Source organism: Plecotus auritus (genome assembly GCF_963455305.1).
Source record: "Plecotus auritus genome assembly, chromosome: 3".
NCBI classification, from domain to species: domain Eukaryota; kingdom Metazoa; phylum Chordata; class Mammalia; order Chiroptera; family Vespertilionidae; genus Plecotus; species Plecotus auritus.
In genome coordinates this window covers 109629310-109653507 of record NC_137772.1, presented here as the reverse complement: position 1 = coordinate 109653507, position 24198 = coordinate 109629310, and the positions used below count along the sequence as shown (strand labels likewise).

Below are 24198 nucleotides of genomic sequence, written 5' to 3'. Positions count from 1 at the left end.
CTCTCTCCGGCCCAGTGGCTGTGACCATTTTGTTGGGATTTATTTATCTTCTATAATTGAAACTTTGTAGCCTTGAGCAAAAGCCAGGGCCTGCCAGGGTGGGCAGGAAGCTTGGCTTCCTCCATTGCTGGGGTCAACCCAAGCCTCTTGCTCACTCCCGCTCCATGGCCACAGACATCTTGGTTGGGCTAATTTGCATACTCACTCCTGATTAGCTGGTGGGCGTGGCTGGTGGATGTAGTGGAGTGATGGTCAATTTGCATGTTTCTTTTTTATTAGTGTAGACTAGAGGGCCAGTGCATGAAATTTGTGCACAGAAGGGGAGGGCATCCCTCAGCCCGGCCTGCACCCTCTCCAATCCGGGATCCCTCAGGGGATGTCTGACTGCCAGTTTAGGCCTGACCCCACAGTCAGACATCCCTCTCACAATCCGGGACTGCTGGCTCCTAACTGCTCACCTGCCTGCCTGCCTGATCACCCCTCACCACTCTGCCTGCCTGCCTGATTGCCCCTAACACCTCTGCTGTCTGCCTGATTGCACCTAACCACTCTCCCCTGCCGGCCTGATCACCCTTAACCACCTCTGCCTCATCCCCACCACCGTGGCTTTGTCCAGAAGGATGTCCAGAAGATGTCCAGTCTATCCAGTTTAATTAGCATATTACCCTTTTATTAGTATTGATATTTTTTATTAATTTCAGAAAGGAAGAGAGATATAGAAACATCAATGATGAGAGGGAATCATTGATTGACTGCATCCTGTATGCCCCCTACTGGGGATCAAGCCCACAACCTGAGCATTTTCCCTTGACCAGAATCAAACCTGGGATCCCTCAGTCCACAGGCCAATGCTCTATCCATTAAGCCAAACCAACCACGGCTGTGTTGGACAACTCTTGACAAGAATTTGGCAGCTTCAGTTGACTAAATATCACTGTAGTATTTCATCATGAGGGTATGGTAAGAGAGTCAGAGTGTTTTGTTTCAGTGCCTTCACACAAGTCATTATGGCCAAAGACAAAGTTAAATCAGTTATGATATCAGAACCAAAATCACTGTAGTCATCAGAGAGAACAAAAATGAAACAAGTGAGCACAACCAGCTGTACTGTGTTCTTTGTTTCATTTCATGGATAGAGCATCTGGAAATTTTAATCTACTCATCATTTACAGGATAATATCAAAACTGAACAGATATCATAGAAGACCTTTGTAATCATTGTGTCAATCCTTTAAATACTCATTCCCCCAAAAAACTAAATAAAGTAAATCATAATATTGTATTAATAAAATATATTTAAGAATGCCTGGCCCAATTGCTGAGGAGACATAAATATTTAACCTCATTTTATCAGATCTAATGCATAGAATTACTTTTAATTTTCACATGTTATACTTTAAAAACTTTAATCAAATAAAGGTTTTCATCAGTATCTTATAGTTGTATATTAAAATTATTCTAGCCACTTTAAAATATAAGATTCCTGCCAGGTCAGTGTAGTTCAGTGGTTGAGCATTGACCCATGCACCAAGAGGTCAGGGTTTGAATCCTGGGCAGGGCACATGCTTGGATTGCTGGCTCCATTCCCAGTGAGGGGCCTGCAGGAAGAAGTCAGCTGATCAATGATTCTCTCTCATCATTGATGTTTCTATTTCTTCCTCTCCCTTTGTCTCTGAAAAAAAAGAATATATATATATATATATATATATATATATATATATATATATATGCTAATATATAAAAACCTAAGGTCCATAACAACTGACCGAACACCGGAAGTCAGTCCTGCAGTCAGTGCTGGGTTGCCGTGGCGACCCATCACTGACTGCTGAGGAGGCTGTGGATCAGGCTCAGAGAGAGGCCCAGAGAGAGAGGCAGGGTCTGATCCACAGCCTCTGTGGCAGCTGTTGATCAACCATTGCCTCTCTCTTTCTCTCCAGGCTTCGCCAGCAGCTGCATCTCTGTTTCTCTCCTGGCTTCTGCAGGGGCTGCTGATCAGCCCCGCCACTCTGATCAGGCCCGGAGATAGGCCCGGAGACGCTGACTGGCATAGGAACCGACCAATCAGAACCAAATCTGGGTGAACTGTGAGGAGCCAATGGCTGCCTAGGAGGTGGAGCTTTTGACTCTGACTGGCATAGAAACCGACCAATCAGAACCAAGTTGATCAGCAGGTGAGGGCAGTGGGGGGCAAGATCAGGCCAGTAGGGGAGGGCCATTGGGGGCAAGATCAGGCCAGCAGGGGAGGGCTGTTGGGGGCGAGATCAGGTTGGCAGGGAAGGGCAGTTAGAGGCAATCAGGCAGGCACACAGAGGTAGTTTGGGGCGAGATCAGGCCAGCAGGGACAGCAGTTGGGGGCGAGATCAGGTTGGCAGGGGAGAGCAGTTAGGGGTGATCAGGCAGGCAGACAAAGAGGTTAGGGGTGATGAGGCAGGCAGGCAGAGGAGTTAGGAGCAATCATGCAGGCAGGCAGGTGAGTGGTTAGGAGCCAGTGGTCCCAGATTGTGAGAGGGATGTACGACTGCCAGTTATCCCCCAAGGTGATCCCCAATTGGAGAGGGTGCAGGATTGGCTGAAGAAACCCCCCCTCCATGCACAAATTTCATGCACCAGGCCACTAGTATTCTATCTAATAAAAGAGTAATATGCAAATTGACCATGACTCCAACACACAAGATGGCCACCCCCATGTGGTCAAACATGGCTGCCCCCATGTGGTCACAAGTTGGCCGCCACAGGATGGCAGTTGTGGGCAATCAGGCCAGCATGGGAGGTCAGTTGGGGGGAACCAGGCCTACAGGGAAGGGCAGTTGGGGGGACCAGGCCTGCAGGGGAGGGCAGTTGGGAGGGACTGGGCCTGCAGGGGAGGGCAGTTGGGGGGGGGGGGGGACCAGGCCTGCAGGGGAGGGCAGTTAGGGGTGACTGGGCCAGCAGGGGAGGGCAGTTGGGGGGGAACAGGCCAGCAGGGGAGGGCAGTTTGGGATGACCAGGCCAGCAGGGGAGGGCAGTTGGGGGGGATCAGGCCTGCAGGGGAGGGCAGTTGGGGGAGACCAGACCTGCAGGAAAGAGCAATTGGGAGGGACAAGACCTGCAGGGGCGGGCAGTTGGAGGGGACCAGGCCTGCAGGAGAAGGCAGTTAGGGGTGACTGGGCCAGCAGGGGAGGGCAGTTGTGGGGGGAACAGGCCAGCAGGGGAGGGCAGTTGGGGATGACCAGGCCAGCAGGGGAAGGCAGTTAGGGGTGACCAGGCCTGCAGGGGGGAGAAGTTGGGAGGGGACCAGGCCTGTAGGGGAGGGCAGTTTGATGACCAGGCCGGCAGGGGAGGGCAGTCAGGGGCAATCAGGCTGGCAGGGGAGTGATTAGGGGGTGATCAGGCTGCCAGGCAGAAGCGGTTAGGGGCAATCAGGCAGGCAGGCAGGCAAGTGGTTGAGAGCCAGCAGTCCTGGATTGTGAGAGGGATGTACCAGATTGGAAAGGGTGCAGGCTGGGCTGAGGGACAACCCCCCCTTCCCCGTGCATGAACTTCGTGCACTGGGCCTCTAGTGTATATATATCAGATCTCTGAGTCTTAAACATTATAATATAAGAAAATGAGTTGATATTTTTGAAATGGTTCAAAGTAGTGTGTATGATTTTAGAATCAGAGGCAATGCACACAAAAAAGTTGTTTTAGTCCTTGTTAGGAAAAGCTCCTTTCCTAAGGAGCTTGGCACACTGCTACATCTCCCGAGGGGTCCCGGATTGTGAGAGGGAGCAGGCCAGGCTGAGGGACCCCTCAAGTGCACAAATTCATGCACCAGGCCTCTAGTTTTGTAATAATTGGCAAAGTAACTAGGGATAATTCAGGGCTAAGTTCAAAAGAAATTGAATACAATTTTGTTTTTTTCCTCCAAAATCTCATTTCCTTTCTTTTTCATCTTACATAATTTTTTCCAAATTATTGTTCTGGAATAAATAATTACTATAATTCAAAAGTAAACAGAGAATCTATATTTTCTTGAGATAGAAGTAAACAGTTACTTGAGAACTGACAGCTCAAATAGTGATGGAAACAAAAAACACAATTTTACTGGATAATAAGTATAGATCTGAATTTCCTTTTATGATACTTCAAATCCATGAATTTTTTCATGAGAAATGTATTACTCTCTTGCTGTTAACTTTATTCTATTTATTTATTTATTTTTAATAAATCTTTATTGTTGAAAGTGTTACATATGTCCCTTCCCCTCCCCATTGCTCTCTCCTCCCACTCGCCCCCCCACCCCCCGCAAGCCTTCACCACCCTATTGTGTGTGACTATGGGTTAAGACTTTACATGAATGAGATCATAAGATACTTATCTTTCTCTGACTGGCTTATTTCACATAGCATAATGTTCCCTAGGTCCATCCATGATGTTGCAAATGGTAAGAGTTCTTTATTTTTTAGAGCTGCATAGTATTCCATTACATAGATGTAACACAGCTTTTTAATCCTTTCATCTGCTGATGAGCACTTAGGCTGCTTCCAAATCTTAGCTACTGTAAATAGTGCTCCTAAGAAAATAGGGGTGTATATATTATTTCTGGTGGGTATTTCTGATTTCTTGAGATATATTCCTAGAAGTGGGATCACTGGGTCAAATGGTAGCTCCATTTTTAATTTTACCACTGCTGTTCAACATAGTACTAGAAGTACTAGCTGCAACTATCAGACAAAAAGAAGAAATAAAAGGAGGAAATAAAACTGTCATTATTCACAGATGACATGATACTGTACATAGAAAACCCTAAATACTCCATCAGAAAACTACTAGATTTACTAGATGAATTGGACAACATAGCAGGATATAAAATTAATACCCAGAAATCAATGGCATTTTTATACATCAAAAATGAACTCTCAGAAAGGGAAATTAAAGAAACAACCCCATTTACCATTGCAACAACAACAAAAAAATTAGATACTTAGGAATAAACTTAACTAAGGAGGTAAAAGACCTGTACTTGGAAAACTACAGGACATTGAAAAAAGTGATAGAGGAAGATATGTGAAAGTGGAAGAATATACTATGTTCATGGATTGGTAGAATCAACATCATTAAAATGTCCATACTATCCAAAGCAATCTATAGATTCAATGCTATCCCTATCAAAATACCAATGGACAAATATTTCAAAAATTTATATGGAATCAAAAAAGGCCCCGAACAGCCACAGCAATCTTGAGAAAGAAGAACAAGGATGGGGGGATTACAATACCAGATATCAAGTTATACTACAAAGCCACTATACTCAAAACAGCCTGGTACTGGCATAAGAACAGACACATAGACCAATGGAACAGAATAGAGAACCCAGAAATTGACCCAAGCCAATATGCTCAATTAATATTTGACAAAGGAGGCAAGAGCACACAATGGAATCAAGAAAATCTCTTCAGTAAATGGTATTGGGAAAATTGGACAGATACTTGTAAAAAAATGAAATTAGACCACCAATTTATACCATAGATAAAAATAAACTCAAAATGGATAAAAGACTTAAATGTAAGATGTGAAACCATAAAAATCCTAGAAAGAAACATTGGCAGCAAAATCTCAGACATACTTGTAGCAATATGTTTATGGATATATCTCTTAGGACAATAGAAATTAAGGAGAAAATAAGTAAATGGGACTACATCAACATAAAAGGCTTCTGCACAGCAAAATAAACCATCAATAAAATAACAAGAGAGCCCACTCCATGGGAGAACATATTTGCCAATGATATCTATGCTAATAAAAGGGTAATATGCTAATTAGATGGGGAGACCTTCCTGGAGACCTTTCCAACAAAGCCATGGTGGTGGGGCTGAGGCAGAGACAGTTATGGGCGATTAGGCTGGCAGGGGAGGGCAGTTGGGGGTGAGCAGGCCGGTGTGGGGAGGGCAGTTGGGGGTGATCAGGCCAGCACGGGGGGTAGTTGAGGGCGAGCAGGCTGGCGGGAGGGGTAGTTGGGGGTGAGCAGGCCGGCAGGGGGTGTGGGTTGGGGTGAGCAGGCTGGCAAGGGGGGGCAGGTGGGGCAAGCAAGTCAGCAGAGGGGTGGCAGTTGGGGGCGATCAAGCCAGTGGGAGGGGCAGTTGGAGGCAATCAGTCCAGCAGGGACAGGCAGTTAACGGTGATCAGGCTGGAAGGGGGGGGCAGTTAAGGTTGATCAGGCCGGCAGGCAGAGTGGTTAGGGGTGATCAGGCAGGCAGGCAGGTGAATGGTTAGGAGCCAGCAGTCCCAGATTGCAATAGGGATGTCTGACTGCTGGTTTAGGACATGGATCAGGCCTGAACCAGCAGTTGGACATCTGCCAAGGGGTCCCAGATTGGAGAGGGTGCAGGCCAGGCTGAGGGACACCTCCCTCCCCGCCCGCCGCCCTGTGCACGAATTTCATGCACCGGACCACTAGTCTCTAATAAGGGGTTAACCTCCAAAATCTATAAGGAATTCATACAACTTAGCAAAAGAAAGATAAACAATCCAATTAAAAATGGGCAAAGTACCTAAATAGACACTTCTCTAAAATGGACATGCAAAAGTCATATGAAAAAATGCTCAAAGTCACTAATCATTCCAGAGATGCAAATCAAAATGACAATGAGGTACCACCTCACACTTGTTAGAATGGCTATCTTCCACAAATCAACAAAGTATTGGTGAGGATGTGGAAAAAAGGGAACCCTTGTACACTACTGGTGGGAATGCGAACTAGTGCAGCCTCTGTGGAAAACAGTTTGGAGTTTCCTCTTAACCTCTTATTTCTGAAAAATCAAGAAACTAATCCAGACATGAGAAAGATTTTAGTACTTTTATCTGCCATTGGGGCAAAGGCTTTTTCTTTATTAATAACTTCTAATAATGTATTTTATTAATATAACACCTTATAATTCACAAGAGCCTTCAAATATATCCAAACATTTTACACTTTCTATTAATCTGTGAGAGACACCTTTTATATGTATAAACAAATGTATAATCAAATGTTATAAATATGAAGTCCATTAAGCAGATGAGAAAACAGAAGCTTGGAGAAAGATGCATGACTTACTAAAGTAACAAGACTTACACATGAGAGAACCAAAACTCTCAGTCTGAAAATTTTAAAATTCATTCATTTTTTGCATTATGCCAAAGTACATACGTTCATCTAATGGATACCAAAACCATCACCAATTATGAAATCATTTATCACTCTTCAATGTATTTCATAATTATTAATCTTACAAATAAATATCAATCAAACAACAAACATATGTAATACCTTAATCAATAAAGAAATTAAAATGAAAAAATAAATAAAACAAAATGAAAAAAATCACGTAACAGTTAAATAGAAAAATGCTCATACACAAAGGGGATAAATGGTAATGGAAAAGATTAAATAAATAAATAAATAAATAAATAAATAAAATGCTCATATCTAATTTTGGAGTACCAGTTTCTTGCACTGTGATTAAATTTTATGGTGTTTTGATGGGTATAGTCTGGCAACACTCACCTCTTTTTGACGGTACTTAATGGCCAATTTTAGTCTTGCAAGATCATTTCCACTTTGATCTTCTATGAGACTTTTATCATCTCGGTAATTAAGAATGATTTCTAGTTCTCTGGAGCTTCTTGTCTGATCCAGTAGGTCCTTAGCAAACTGTTTGCACTGTCGTGACAGTTCCTCATACTCTGACTTGAATTCATTTTCCACCTTGCTCAATTCCTGAAGCTCCCAACTTAGTTGAAAGGCTGTGAGAAAAGGATCTTCACTTGACAGTGCAATGAGAGAAGGGCTAGCCAAGGCCTTGTAGATGTTGAGTCTGGAGCGTGAGTGGCGAAGGCTATCCACATCTGTACTGGAGACACATTCAACACAGTTACAGCGGACCTCATGTGGTCTGGGCACTGAGACTCCTTTCTGAACTAAAAGTTTTATTATTTCATAATTATTTGTGTGGGCTGCCAAGATGATTGGTGTAATGTCCGGAGTGAATTCAGAGAACTGCTTATCAAGGAGTATGGGAGGTACCTAGGAAAAAGAGGAAAGCAGAGGTAATGAATATTTATTCATTTGTTCAAGCCTGTGAATTTCAGACAGCATGCCATAGAATGTTGAACAGCGTTCATAAATCTTTTGCCTGTTTTATGTGAAGGGATATGGCTGTTTTTCCAAAAAATTAAGAGTGAATTACAGAAAAATAACTCTCTGAGTTAGGCTCTACAGCAGCGGTTCTCAACCTGTGGGTCACCTAGCAGGGTTGCCTAAGACCATTGGAAAACACAGATATTTACATTACAATTCATAACAGTAGCAAAATTAGTTATGAAGTAGCAACGAAAATAATTTTATGGCTGGGGGTTACCACAACATGAGGAACTGTATTAGAGGGTTGAGGCATTAGAAAGGTTGAGAACCACTGCTTTATGGTATATTTTCCAGATGACAAGATGTGCTATATTGCTAATACCATTGTTTTATTAAAAATAAACATTGCTCCCTAGTAAATCAGGTCACTAGTGTGTTTATGCATAATTTCCTTTGGGTTATATATACTCTAGAAATGATAATGAGGAAAATAATTTAATAGGTACTATTTAGTAAACATTTGCTACATACATTAAACCTCTCCATTAGTTATTCACATACTAGTGGCCCGGTGCACAAAATTCATACACATTAAAAGGGAATTAATTAGAGGAAATATTCTAATATTGCTATTTGCCCTTTCTCCATAATAGAAATGTCAGAGATGAAAGAAAATTAGTAAAATGTATATGAAAATCTCCCTCCTGTCAGAGTCTGGGGCATGCTGCGGGACCTAGAGTCAAATCCCTGCCCACCCGAGAGTGCCTCAAAATCACGCGAGACCCAGATCCGGCTGGCCCCACCCCTGTCAAACCCCACAGGGTGGGGGGCACAGCCTCAGTTCCCCTGGCCCAGCGTCAGGCAGGGGGTGCAGACTCAGGTCCACTGTCAAGCCCCTCCGGGTGGGGGATGTGGCCTCAGGTCCCTAGTCCTGGCTCCGGGGTAGGGGACACAGCCTCAGGTCCCCTGTCAAGCCCCACTGGGCAGAGGGAGAGGCCTCAGGTCCCCGTCAAGCCCCACTGGGCAGAGGGGGCATGGCCTCAGGTCCCCCAGCCCTGATGTGGGGTGGGGGGCCCAGCCTCAGGACCTCTGGCCCAGCCTAAGGTCCCCCGGCCACGGCGCCAGGGTAGGGGGTGCAGACTCAGGTCCCCCAGCCCGGCCTCAGGTCCCCTGGCCTGAGTATGAGGCCATGAGGGCATAAGTATACAAGGGTGTGATGACAATTTGCATATTAGCTCTTTATTATATAGGATTATAGATGTTTTTACTCAGAAAGTAAGTGAAAGGCCTGCTCTTTGAACCCAGGTCCACTTGTCTGACACCCAAGTCTGTATGTCTTGCATTACACCATGCTGCTGTACAATTTTTAGTTTAATATTTCTCCCTGCTGGCAAAAAGTCCCAGTGGCATCTATGAAAATCAAAGCTACATAAGGATAAGTTAAGCAGGAATAGCAGAAAAAAACAACACATGTCACATTAAAATATGCTGCTGGTAAAATATGAAGGAAATAGGATCAAAAGGAAAAGAAGTATGCAGAAAAAAACACTGATATGAAACTTCAATTCTACTACTTTTAAGTAGAGGTGTAGGCTTTACATGTGAATAATTAAACCTACATGCTTTTATTTCATTTGGCCATTTAGAATATCAATTTGTTTTGTAAGAAATACTATATAAAGATTAAAAAGATGAAATTACCTATTTGAAATATATGCAATTAGTTGATAAAAATAGCAACAACCACAATTTTTAAAATGCACTAACTAAGGAAACCATATTGCATTTTGAGATAGTATGTTACATTTAAATAGGGTCAATACATATTGCATTATTTTTAAGTAATCTTTTATTTTAAAGATAACATTAACTAATAAACATATATAAGGAAGATGGTGACCAGAAGGAAGGTAGGGATGGAGAGAATGTGAGAGAGTGAGGGAGTGATAGAGGAGTGTGTGGACGTGTGTGGTGTGTGTGTGTATGAGCTAGGGACAGTTAGATTCTGCAGGTCTTCCAAGGGGTGCCAAACTGGGCAGTCTTAGATGACGGAGCCCCGCTCCCACTGTGGACACTCCAGGGTGGCCAGTGCGGGCACAGAGACCAAGCCATTTTGAGAAACAGAGCTGCTTGAGACTAGGATCCTGGCCTCAGTACAACCCAGTATTGTCTCAGATGCAAACCAGGACCCTGCAGCCACTGGGGACAGAGACCTGTGACCACAGCTGCAGACCCACAGACACCATGAATCCAGACATCCCCACTGCAGATTTCTGTGAGTCACAGTCGCGGGCAGCACCATAGTAACTGATAGACCCATCCCTCACACTGCCACAGCTTCGCTACAGGAGTTTGAGCCTGGGAGTGTGGACACTGGAAATCTGTTCCCCACAACACAAATGGGTGACCAAACCCGAAGCCCATGCAGGGCGGCAGTGCCACCTGACTTTGATTCTGGGCAAGTGCACACAGAAGTCTGTTTTCTGCAGTGCAAGAGTGCACCTCCTGCCGACACAGTACTACTGGGTAACCCAGTCCCCCAAGCTGACCAGGACCTGGATTATCCAGGCAGAAGGCAGCACTGAGCACCAGTGACTTGACTCTTTCTTATCACGTGCACCTGGGATCCCTGACTCCCAGTGCATTCACACTAAATGCCAGTGACTACAATTCTTGGTGCATGAGCACACAGGGACCCTGATTCTCAGCACGAGGCCACACAAAGCAACAGATACTCTGATACTCGATTCTTGGTTCAGGCACAGGGGAACTCTGACTCCTGGCACATGCTAGGAGACTCTGATTTTCGGCACTTGCCAGCAGGGTTTCTGTTTCATCGTGGTGCAGACAAAGACCCTGATTCTAGGTGCACACATGAGGCCACACTGAAAACTGGTAATGCTGACCCTGGGCAAGCCTGGTTCCCACAAACCCACGACAACCACAAGTCTTGGGGTCAGAGCTCTTCAGTGATGCTCAGTTGGTGTGAAGCTCCCACAGGATAGGGCCCAGGCCCATGCAACTCTATGTTTGAACCTTCTGGTGATAGTCAGAATGGGGAGATGACACAATCCCAGAAGAAAGAAAATGAGGAGTCACCAAGAAAGGAAATTAGTGAAATTGAAGCATGCAATATGACAGAAAAAGAATTCAGAATAATGGTGGTACAATTCATTGACTGGATTAATGAGAAAATCAACAACCTATGCAAGAATCTGGAAGAAATGAAAAGTGATATACCTACAATCAAAAACACCATGGAAGGTTTCAACAGTAGACTAGAAGAAACAGAGGACCGAATTAGTGAGTTAGAAGATAAGGTAGAGAAAAAAGCCCAATCTGAACAGCAACTGGAGAAAAAAATTAAAAAGCAGGAGGAGCGCCTAAGGGAGCTTTGGGACAACACAAAATGAAGTAACATATGTATAATAGGGCTGTGAGAAGGACAAGAAGAGTAGCAAGAATTAGGAAATCTATTTGAAGAAATAATGACAGAAAACTTCCCGGATATGGGGAAGAAAAAGTTACATAAGTACAGAGAGTCCCAAGCAAGATGAATCCAAAAAGACACACACCAAGACATGTCATAATTACAATGGCAAATTTTAACGAAAAAGAGAGAATCTTAAAGGCGGCAAGAGAGAGACAGAGAGTTACCTAGAAATGATCCCGCATAAGATTATCAAAAGATTTCTCAACAGAAACACATCAAGCTAGAAGGGAATGGAAGGAGGTATACAAAGTGTTGCAAGGTAAAGGACTGAATCCAAGAATACTCTACCCAGCAAGACTATCAATCAAAATTGCAGGGGAAATCAGGAGCTTCCCAGACAAAAAAAAAAGGCTAAGGGAGTTTATAACTACCAATCCAGCAATGCAATAAATGCTAAAGGGAATGCTGTAAAAAAGAAGAAATAAAAAAGGTAAGAAGGAACACAGGCACAAAAATAGAAATGACTACAAACAAATACCTTTCAGTAATAACTTTAAACATAAATGCAATAAATGCTCCAATCAAAAGACATAAATTGGCTGAATGGATAAAAACACATGACCTGTATATATGCTGTCTACAAGAGACCCACCTCAGAACAAGGTACTCACACAGACTGAAAGTGAAGGGATGGAAAAATATCTTTCAGGCAAATAAAAATGACAAATAAAACCTGGGGTAGCAATACTTATATCTGACAAAATAGACCTCAAAGTGAAGGCCATAACAAGAGATAAGGAAGGCCACTTCGTAATAATAAAGGGATCAATACAACAAGAGGATATAACTCTGATAAACATATATGCAACCAATACAGGAGCACCCAAATACATAAAAACAAAACAAAACAAAAGAACTCCTGGAAGATATCAAGGGAGAGATGGAGAACAATACAATTATAGTAAGGGACTTTAATACACCACTGACATCACTGGATAAATCCTCTAGACAAAAAATCAGCAAAGAAACAGCAATCCTAAATGACTCAATAGATCAGAAGGACTTAATTGACATCTTCAGAACATTTCACTCCAAAGTCACGGAATATACGTTCTTCTCATGTGCACATGAGACATTTTCAAAAATAGACCACATATTGGGTCAAAAGCAAAGTCTCCCAAATTAAAAAGATTGAAGTCATACCAAGCATCTTCTCAGACCACAATGGCATAATATTAGAAATAAACTACAATAAAAACAATCCAAAAAACTCAAACACTTGGAATCTGAATAACATGCTATTAAATAATGATTGGGTTACTAATGAGATCAAAGAATAAATTAAAAAACATCTTGGAAACTAATGACAATAAAAACAAAACAATCCAAAATCTATGGGACACAATGAAAGCAGTCCTGAAAGGGAAGTTTATAGCTCTGCAGCCCTACCTCAAAAAACAAGAAAAAATGGTAGTAAATCATCTAACTCTACAACTCAAAGAATTAGAAAGAGAGCAACAGGAAAAGCCCAGAATGAGCAGAAGGAAGGAGATAATAAAGATAAGAGCAAAAATAAATGACATAGAGACCAAAAAAACAATACAAAAGATCAATGAAACCAAGAGCTGGTTCTTTGAAAGGATAAACAAGATTGATGAACCTCTAGCCAGGCTCACCAAGAAGCAAAGAGAGAGGACCCAAATAAATAAAATCAGAAATGAAAGAGGTGAAATAAGAACAGACCCCACAGAAATACAAAGGATTGTTAAAAAATACTATGAACAACTCTACTCCAACGAACTAGACAAACTGGAGGAAATGGACATATTCCTAGAAAAGTACAACCTTCCAAAACTCAATCAGGAAGATTCTAAAAATCTCAATAGGCTGATAACTATGGAAGAAATTGAAGCAGTCATCAAAAATCTCCCAGCAAACAAAAGCCCAGGGCCAGATGGCTTCACAGGGGAGTTATAACAAATATTCAAGGAAGAACTAAAACCTGCTTCCTCAAACTATTCCAAATAATTCAAGAGGAAGAAACACTTCCAAGCTCATTCTATGAATCCAGCATTACCCTAATACCAACACCAGATAAGGACAACACAATGAAAGAGAATTACAGGCCAATATCCCTCATGAACATACATGCCAAAATCCTCAACAAAATTCTAGCAAATTGGATTCAGCAGTATATCAGAAAGATCATACACCATGACCAAGCAGGATTTATTCCAGGGATACAAGGATGGTACAATATCTGCAAATCAATAAACATGATACCTCACATAAACAAATTGAGAGTTAAAAATCACATAGTCATATCAATTGATGCAGAAAAAGCATTTGACAATATCCAACACCCTTTCTTGATAAAAACTCTCAGCAAGATGGAAACAGAAGGATCATACCTCAACATAATAAAAGCCATATATGACAAACCCACAGCCAATATCATACTCAATTGACAAAAACTGAAACCATTTCCCCTAAGAACAGGAACAAGACATGGATGCCCACTCTGACCACTCCTATTCAACATAGTACTGGAAGTACTAGCCATAGTGATCAGACAAGAAGAAGAAATAAAGGGCATCTAAATTGGAAAAGAAGAAGTAAAACTGTCCTTATTCACAGATGACATGATTCTGTACATAGAAAACCCTAAAGACTTCATCAAAAAACATTATTAGACTTAATAAATGAATTCGGCAATATAGCAGGATACAAAATTAACGCCAAGAAATCTATGGCATTTCTTTACACCAATAGTGAGCTTACAGAAAGAGAGACTAAAAAAGCAATCCCATTTACCATCGCACCAAAAAATTTAAGATACCTAGGAATAAACTTATTTAAGGAGGTAAAAGTCCTATATGCGAAAAACTACAGGACACTGAAAAAAGAGATAGTGGAAGACATAAACAGATGGAAGAACATACCGTGTTCTTGGATTGGTAGAATCAACATCATCAATATATCCATACTACCAAAAGCAATCTACAGATTCAATGCAATCCCCATTAAAATACCAACGGCATATTTCACAGACCTAGAATGAACTCTCCAAAAATTCATCTGGAATAAAAAAAGACCTCAATAGCTGCAGCAATCCTGAGAAAGAAGAACAAAGCAGGTGGGATCCCAATACCTGATATCAAGTTATACTACAAAGCAACTGTTTTCAAAACAGCCTTGTACTGGCACAAGAACAGACATATAGATCAATGGAATAGAATAGAGTACCCAGATATTGACCCAAACCACTATGCCCAATTAATATTCAACAAAGGAGGCATGAACATACAATGGAGTCAAGACCGTCTCTTCAATAAGTGGTGTTGGGAAAATTGGACAGATATATGCAAAAAAGTGAAACTAGACCACCAACTTACACCATACACAAAAATAAACTCAAAATTGGATAGAGGACTTAAACATAAGATGGAGAACCATAAAAACACTAGAGGAATCCACAGGCAGTGAAATCCCTGACATATGCCAAAGCAATTTCTTCACTGATACTGCTCCTAAGGCAATGGAAACTAAAGAGAAAATAAACAAATGGGACTGCATCAAAATAAAAAGCTTTTGCACAGCAAAGGAAATCATCAACAAAACAACAAGAAAGCCCACTGCATTGGAGAACATATTTGCCAATGTTATAACTGATAAGGGTTTAATCTCCAACATTTACAGGGAACTCATACAACTTAATAAAAGGAAGATAAACAATCCCATCAAAAAATGGGCAATGGACCTAAATAGATACTTTTTGAAAGAATACAAAAGGAAGGCCAAGAGACATATGAAAACATACTCAAAGTCACTAATTATCTGAGAGATGCAAATCAAAACAACAATGAGGTATCATCTCACACCTGTCAGAATGGCTATCATCAACAAATCAACAAACGAAAAGTGTTGTTGAGGATGTGGAGAAAAAGGAACCCTCGTGCACTGCTGGTGGGAATGCAGAATGGTGCAGCCACTGTGGAGAATAGTATGGAGTTTCCTCAAAAAAACTAATAATGGAACTCCCATTTGACCCTGTGATCCCACTTCTAGGAATATATCCCAAGAAACTAGAAACACCAATCAGAAAGGATATATGCACCCCTATGTTCATAGCAGCAGAATTCACCATAGCTAAGATTTGGAAACAGCCTAAGTGCCCATCAGCAGATGAGTGGATTAAAAAACTGTGGTACATCTACACAATCGAATACTATGATGCAGTAAAAAAGGAATTCTTACCATTTGCAACAGCATGGATGGAACTGGAGAGCATTATGCTAAGTGAAATAAGCCATTCAGAGAAAGATTAATATCACATGATCTCACTCATTTATAGAATATAATAAACAACATAAACTGATGAACAAAAACAGATCCAGAGACAGAGAAGCATCGATCAGACTGTCAAACCTCAGAGGGAAGGTTGGGGAGGGTGGAGGTAAGGAGGAGAGATCAACCAAAGGACTTGTATGCATGTGTATAAGCCTAACCAATGGACACAGACAACAGGGGGCTGAAGGCATGCACGGGGGGCTTTAGGGGGTAAACAGGGGATGAAGACACATATGTAATACCTTAATTAATAAAGAAATTAAGAAAAGAAATTTTAAAAAAATCCTTTATAATAAAGAGGTAATATGAAAATTGACCATCGTGCCCTCACAAGATGGCTGCCTATGTCCAGGCTGGCAGGGGGGTTAGTGAGGGACGTCCAAATGACTGAACAGCAGGATTCATGGGGTGACCAGGCCAGCAGGGGGGGGGCAGTTGGGGGCAACAAGGCCAGCAGAGTGGGGCATTTTAGAGTGACCAGGCTGGCACTGGGGGGCAAATAGGGGTGACCAGGCAGGCAGGGGAGCAGTAAGAGATGACCATGCTGGCAGGAGGTGCAGTTGGGGGCAATTAGGCTGGCAGGGAGGGCAGTGAGGGGCAACTTGTTTGACAGTTATTGGCAACCAGGCCTGCAGAAGGGGGGCAGTTGGGGGCAACCAGGCTGGCAAGGGGGGGGGAATTAGGGGTGACCAGGCCGACAGGAGGGCAGTTAAGAGGGACCAGGCTGGCAAGGAGGGGGCAGTTTGGGGTGAGCTGGCCAGCAGTGGGGGGCAGTTAGGGGCAACCAGGCCAACAGTGGGGGCAATTAGGGGCTATCAGGTTGGCACCCAGAAGCAGTGAGGGGCAATCAGCCTGGCTGGGGGTGGGCAGTTATGGGCAACCAGGCAGGCAGGCAGGTGAGCGATTAGGAGCCAGCAGTCCAGCATTGTGACAAGGATGTCCTACTGCCGGTTTAGGACTGATCCTAAACTGGCAGTCAGACACCCCCCAAGGCGTCCAGGATTGGAGAGGGTGTAGGCTGGGCTGAGGGGACCCCCCTCCTGTGCACGAATTTTATGCACTGGGCCTCTAGTTTAATTGTATATTTACTGCAAAGAGAGAGAAATCCTTTAAACAAAACTGAACAAGAGATCATCTATAACTATACACTAAGTATTTGCTATGGCAGACATTTAGTAAAATCAAAACTATAAGTAGCCCCACTGGTGTGGCTCAGTGGTTGAGCATCGACACAAGAACCAAGAGATCTCTGGTTTGATGGCTTAACTCCCAGTCAGAACACTCACACAAGTTGTGGGCTCAATACCCTGTAGGGGGCATGCAGGAAGCAGTCGATTGATATTTCTCTCTCATCATCTCTCTCTCATTGATGCTTCTATTTCTCTATCCCTCTCCCTTCCTCTCTCACTGAAATTAACAAAAACATTAAAAACTTCAAGTAAATAAGTTCCTATAATAAATGTAGATTTAAATGACAGATATAATTTAATGGGATTTTCTGAATTCAGTATACTTTCATCATAGTTTTCCATACATTTTTAAAGTGTCAACAATTCATAAAACATAAAATGTAACTTTGAAAAACTTATAAAATGTTTTATCAAAAAACATTATAAAATGACCATATTGAAAAGCATACATTTTTAACACACAACAACCCAAAATCTATGGGACACCACAAAAGCAGTCCTGAGAGGGAAGTTCATAGCATTATAGGCCTAGCTCAAGAAACAAAAAAAAAAAATCTCAAATAAACAATCTAACTCTACGCTTATAAGAAGTACAGAAAGAAAAACAAGAAAAGCCCAGAGTAAGTAGAAGGAAGGAAATAAATGACCTAAAGACTAAAAATGATAGTAATAATACAAAAGATCAAGGAAACTATAAGTTGGTTCTTTGAAAAGATAAACAAAATTGATGAACCTCTAACCAGAATCATTAAGAAAAAAAGAGAGAGGACCCAAATAAATAAAATCAGAAATAAAAGAGGAGAAGTAATAACTTACACTACAGCAAATACAAAGAATTGTAAGAAAATACTAAAAATAGCAGGATACAAAATTAATATTCAGAAATCAGTGACACTTTTAGACACCAACAATGAATTATCAGAAAGAAACAGAAAACGATCACGGGTACTACTGCAACAAAAAATACGGTACCTAAGAATAAATGTAACAAGGAAGTAAAAGAACCTGTACTCAGAAAACTGTATGACATTGGAGAAAGAAACTGAGGAAGACACAAGTAAGTGGAAACAATACTGTGTTCATGGATTGGAAGAATTAACATCTTTAAAATGTTCATAGTTCCCAAAGCAATCTATAGATTCAATGCAATCCCCATTAAAATACCAATGGTATATTACACAGAAGTAGAGCAAATATTCCAAATATTTATATAGAACCGTAAAGACCCTGAAGAGCACCAGAAATCTTGAGAAAGAAGAAAAAGATGGAGGCATCAAAATACATAATCAAACTATACAACAAGGTCATTGTAATAAAAACAGCCTGATACTGGCATAAGAACAGGAATATAGTTCAATGGAACAGAACAGAGAGCGATGAAATCTACCCACATTTCTTTTATTTTTTAAATATATTTTTTATTGATTTCAGAGGGGAAGGGAGAGGGAGAGAGTGATAGAGACATCAATAATGAGAGAGAATCATTGATTGGCTGCCTCCTGCACACCCCACAATGGGGATCAAGCCTGTAACCCGGGAATGTGCCTTAACCAGGAATCAAACTGCAACCTCCTAGTTCATAGGTCCACACTCAACCACTGAGCCATGCCAGGTTGGCCAACCCACATTTTTATGGTCAATTAATTTTGACAAAGTAGGCAAGAACATACAATGGAATAAAGACAAACTCTTCAATAAATGGTGTTGGGAAAATTGAACAGGTACATGCAAAAAAACGAAACTAGACCACCAACTTTCACTCTATACAAGAATAAACTCAAAATGGATAAAAGACTTACATGTAAGTTGCAAAGCCATAACAATCCTAGAAGAAAATATAGGCAGTAAAATCTCAGACATCTCTCACAGCAATATTTTTGCCAATATACTGCTAGGGCAAGGGCAAATAAACAAATGGGACCACATCAAACTAAAAAGCTCCTGCACAACTAAGGTAACCATCAACCAAATGAAAAAGGGACTCACTGTATGGGAGAATATATTTGCCAATTATATGTCTGATAAGGGATTAATTTCCAAAATATATAAAGCACTTATAAAACCCAATACCCAAACAACAAACAATCCAAATAAAAATTGGGCAAATGACCTGAATAGACACTTCTCCAAAGAGGACATACAGATAGCCAATAGACATATGAATAAATGCTCAATGTCACTAGTTATCAGAGAGATGCAAATTGGAACCACAATGAAAAATCACCTCACACCTGTTGGAATGGCTACCATCATTAAATCAATAAACAAGTATTGGCAAAAATGTGGAGAAAAAGAAGTGCTTGTGTACTATTGGTGGGAATGCAGACTGGTTAAGCCACCGTAAAAAACAGTATGGAGTTTCCTCAAAAAATTAAAAATGAAACTGCCTTTTGTCCCACTTCTAGGAATCTCACTTCTAGAAATATATCCTAAGAGTTCTGAAACACCAATTCATAAGAATATATGCACCATTATGTTCATTGCAACATTATTTACAATAGCCAATATCTGAAAACAACCCAAATGCCCATCAGTAGTTGAGTGGATAAAAAACTGTGGTACATTTACACAATGGAATGCTATGTGACTGTGAAAAAGGAGGATCTCATACCTTCTTGAGATAGCATCAGTGGACCTGAAGATTATTATGTTAAGCAAAATAAGCCAGACAGAAAAATATAAATACCATAACATCTCACTTATATATGTAATATAATGAACAAAATAAACTGACAAACAAAATAGAACCAGAGGCATGGATATATGGAACAAACTGACAGATGTCAGAAGGGAGTGTGATGATGGGTACTGGATGAAAGAAGGTGAAGAGATCAACTAAAGGACATATATGCATACCCTACAAACACAGACCAGAGGAAGGGAGCTTGGGGTTTGGGTTGAGGTTGGTAGAAAGTGTGTGGGGGAAGACATCTGAAATAGTGTCAAAAATAGATTTTAAAGAAGGAAATACAGTTTCAGAAAAAAGGTCAGTGTCATAATATTAGAGATATTATTAAGTAATTGATTAAAATATATGAGAATATACCAAGACTAAATATTCTGTTTATGATTTTTAAGTCTAAATAAATCATTGTGAATTTATAATTATTAATACATGAACAATTCTAATTTTATTTTTATAACTTTAATTTTGTTGAATAATTATTAAATGGTAATATTTTATAGGACCAACCAAAAATATATTCAATAATGATTTATTGATCAATAAATAACTAATTTTAAAATTACATAATTTAAATCATTGTAGCATTTCTTTTTACTCTAACATAATTTATATGCTGTCTTTACTGCATATTGCAATAAAAGGAATAAATGGCTTTATGCTTAAACAGCTAATAGAATGAAAGCCTTAGCAAGATAAAAAGGGGCCATTGGGTTTCATAAAAGTTAGTAAAATAAAATATGAACAATTTTAAATAATAAAAAAATATGTCTTCAATTTCTTCCCTCTACTACTGCAAAGGTGATTGTTCCAAAATATTAACTTCTTCAAATAACTTCTTTTTAAAAAATACTACCATGACTTAAAAATCTTTGTAATTCAATAATACATTCAGCCGAAACCGGTTTGGCTCAGTGGATAGAGCGTCGGCCTGCGGACTGAAGGGTCCCGGGTTCGATTCTGGTCAAGGGCATGTACCTTGGTTGTGGGCACATCCCCAGTAGGAGGTGTGCAGGAGGCAGCTGATCGATGTTTCTCTCTCATCGATGTTTCTAGCTCTCTATCCCTCTCCCTTTCTCTCTGTAAAATATCAATAAAAATATATTAAAAAAATAACAATACATTCATACTTCAATCAACAAATATTTATTGAATCTATTGTCTAGCAAAGTATTATAGTCTCATAATTGAGAAAAATAAAGATGAAACAGTCCATATCCTCAAAGAGGTGACTGCCATTTTGACAGAAAGCTAGTACACACATTTCCCGTATCTCTCCATTAAATGAATTCAAATGTTTAGTAATCTATATTATAAAAGGCCTGTGGTCCTAATGCCATAACTACCAAAGACCAGCGCGGGTGGGCAGGGCCACACGAATTCACGCACTGGGCTTCTAGTTTACTATAAATCTAATACCATAATAGATACTCTGTGAAATACACTGAAAAATAAGAAACAAGCCCTAAACAGTTTGGCTCGGTGGATAGTGCATCAGCCCCCAGACTGAAGGGTCCCAGGTCCAATTCTGGTCAAGGGCACATATCTTGATTTCAGGCTTGATCCCTGCCCTGGCCAGGCTGTGTTCCTGTGGAAGGCAACCAATTGATGTGTCTCTTCACATTGATGTTTCTCTCTCTGTCTTTCCACCTCCTTTTCACCCTCTAAAAAATCAATGGAAAAATATCCTCAGGTGAAGATTAACAACAACAAAAATAAGAAACAAGTGTTTACAAATGTCATACCAGATGCTTAACAACACCTTGAGCTGTCCAGCTCCTTCCTATCAGAGTAGTAAATCATCCCTTTGTCTAGTCTAGCATATCCACACTGTATAAACATATTAATAAGGTATTAGGATAGAGTGAGACCACATTTACATAACTTTTATTATAGTATATTGTTGTAATCATTCTATTTTATCATTAGCTATTGTTGTTAATTGCTTTCATGCCTAATTTACAAATTAAACTTTACTATAGTATACTAGGGGCTCAGTGCATGAATGCATGCTCCTTGAAAGGAACTGTGCGACTTGAGGATGAGATGGGCACAGGGGCATGTCTCGGCCAATCCTCCACGCACCCACCTGACCCCTCCCACCACAGCCCTTGGTCCCCTGTTTTCTGGTAGCCCTGCTCCTGCTCCCACTGCCACCACCACCACTCACACGCACTGATGGTGCTGGCCCCGCTCCCACTACTGACAGCACGGAGTGATTGGAGCTGGCACCAACAGCAGGTGTGAGCAGCAGCTGCTGCTCCGAAAACCCCTCAGGAGCAGGGGGAGGTGGAGAAGCCCCCAGGAGCAATTGGGGCTGGCAACCGCCACTTGTACCTGCTGACAGCATGGAGTGATCGGGACTGGCTCCAGCACCGGCAGCGGGTGCGAGAGGGCTGGTGCTGGCAGCAGGGGTGAACACTGGGCAGGACCATGGCACATGGAAGCAAAGAATTTTCAGTAACCACCAGAGGCTTGCCCCAATGACAGTGACCACACCCCACCTTGGTCTGGCGCTCCCGCTCAACTGCTCCACCATCCTGCCACAGCCAACTCCCACCATGTTCCATGCTCTGTTGCCTGCTGTGGACGCCTACCATGTTGCACGCGTGTCCCATTGTGGTCAGCTCATTTCATAGCAACTGGTTGTTTGGTTGTTTGGTTGTTTGGTTGTCCTACCATTTGGTCTATTTGCATATTAGGCTTTTATATATATAGATGAAAATGTATATACTATATTTTTCCTATATATGGTTTTATACACACACACACACACACACACACATATATATATATATATATATATATATATACACACACATATGTGTGTAAATCATAGTATATATACGGTTTGTACTATCTGTTGTTTCAGGCATCCACTGGAGGTTTTGCAAGGTATTCCTGTGGATAAGATGGAGGAATACTGTACTTGCTGAAATCTTGGTAGTTTTACTGCTTTATATTCCCTACAATGCATTAGTAGAGTTTGAATAAAGTATTAACTGTAAAAATCTACTATAGACCATATAATATAAGAATTATTTACTAACTACAACTCTTTTCAGTGTTAACAAGAAATTTGGTATTCGGCAACATTTTACATTCTTTAACAATAGCAAACAGTTGACATATTGGGAGTAAAAAACTGCCAATTCAAACAGTTTTTTTGGAAATGTTAGAATATTTGGGCCGATATTCTTTTTCCACTTAAGTAAAGTCTCTAGCTAATAGTGTGTGTCTCATTCTACAATCTATTAATTTTTACTGTGTGTAAAGGGGAATGCCTTTCTATAGGGTAAAGTCATGGAATCAGAGTTCTGGGCTGTCCAATTAGCGATTGTATCAAGCTCAGATGACAAAAACAATCAAAGAAGGTGAAACAATGTGGGAAAAAGAGACCCTTTAGTTTTTTGTGCTTAAGAACTAATCTTTCTCAAAACAAATTTTTTAAATGTCACACCCATATCCCCACCACTACCCTGTTTTAATTTATTAACTTTCTCTGGCTCTCCTTTTCGATAATCCTATTGTTACAACTTTCCACATACAAGTACGTGATTTTTGGAGTGTATCTATCTATGCCAGCCGTGGGCAAACTACGGCCCGCGGGCCGGATCCGGCCCGTTCAGCTGTTCTATCCGGCCCGCGGAGCAGAAAGAGCGGAGGGTTCTCTTGCTCTCCCCTCCGCTCCTTCACCAGCAGCAGTGTTAACATGGCAACGTCCGGAAACACGGCCGCAGCTCCTTCTTCTGAGTGGGTGGATTTATATCCGCCCATTCAGTAGAAGGAACAACCTCTCAATCTTCCAGAGGCTCCTTGTAATGCCCGCGGACGCGTCCCCCAACATCACCCTGGGAATGCGTAGACACGTTATCTGGTGATGTAGGGAGACACGCCCCTGGAGAGCACAGTATCAGAGCACTAGCTAAAAAGGAGACCAACAACACTGTTCCCACTGAAGTTGATGTTTTAAAGACCAAAAACCTTTCAACCCAGTCTACATTACCATCTACATCTACGTCCCGGGCATAATTTGGAAGTTGCACTAAAGAAAATGTTTAACTTACTGTTTACACATTTTGTTCTTTTTTATTTGTTTTAGTTTTAAATTATTTTATTATATTTAAGTTTAATTTGAAAGGCTTTTGTACCTTTCCTTTGTTAGGCAATTTTATTTTGCCTTTTCCATCTTCAATATAAGGTATGTTATTGTGCTATGATTCCTCCATTTTTTGAAGTTTCAAATTATAATAATTAGTGTTTACATTCTTCTTGTTAAAATGTTTGAAATGAATAAAACTATTGAAATAAAAAAAAAAAGACCGTACCCTTTTATGTAATGATGTTTACTTTGAATTTATATTAGTTCACACAAACACTCCATCCATGCTTTTGTTCTGGCCCTCCGGTCCAGTTTAAGAACCCATTGTGGCCCTCGAGTCAAAAAGTTTGCCCA

The 24198-nt window shown here is 41.0% G+C and overlaps 1 protein-coding gene across 1 annotated transcript in view; it reads right to left on the bottom strand.

Annotated features, from left to right (window-relative positions):
- The window catches only part of TRPC4 (transient receptor potential cation channel subfamily C member 4), a 497078-nt gene that overhangs the window by 298432 nt on the left and 174448 nt on the right, over positions 1 to 24198 (bottom strand). The window contains exon 3 of the mRNA XM_080659641.1: positions 7511 to 8029. Coding sequence (XP_080515767.1) covers positions 7511 to 8029 — 519 coding nt within the window. The remainder of the gene's footprint in view (positions 1 to 7510; positions 8030 to 24198) is intronic.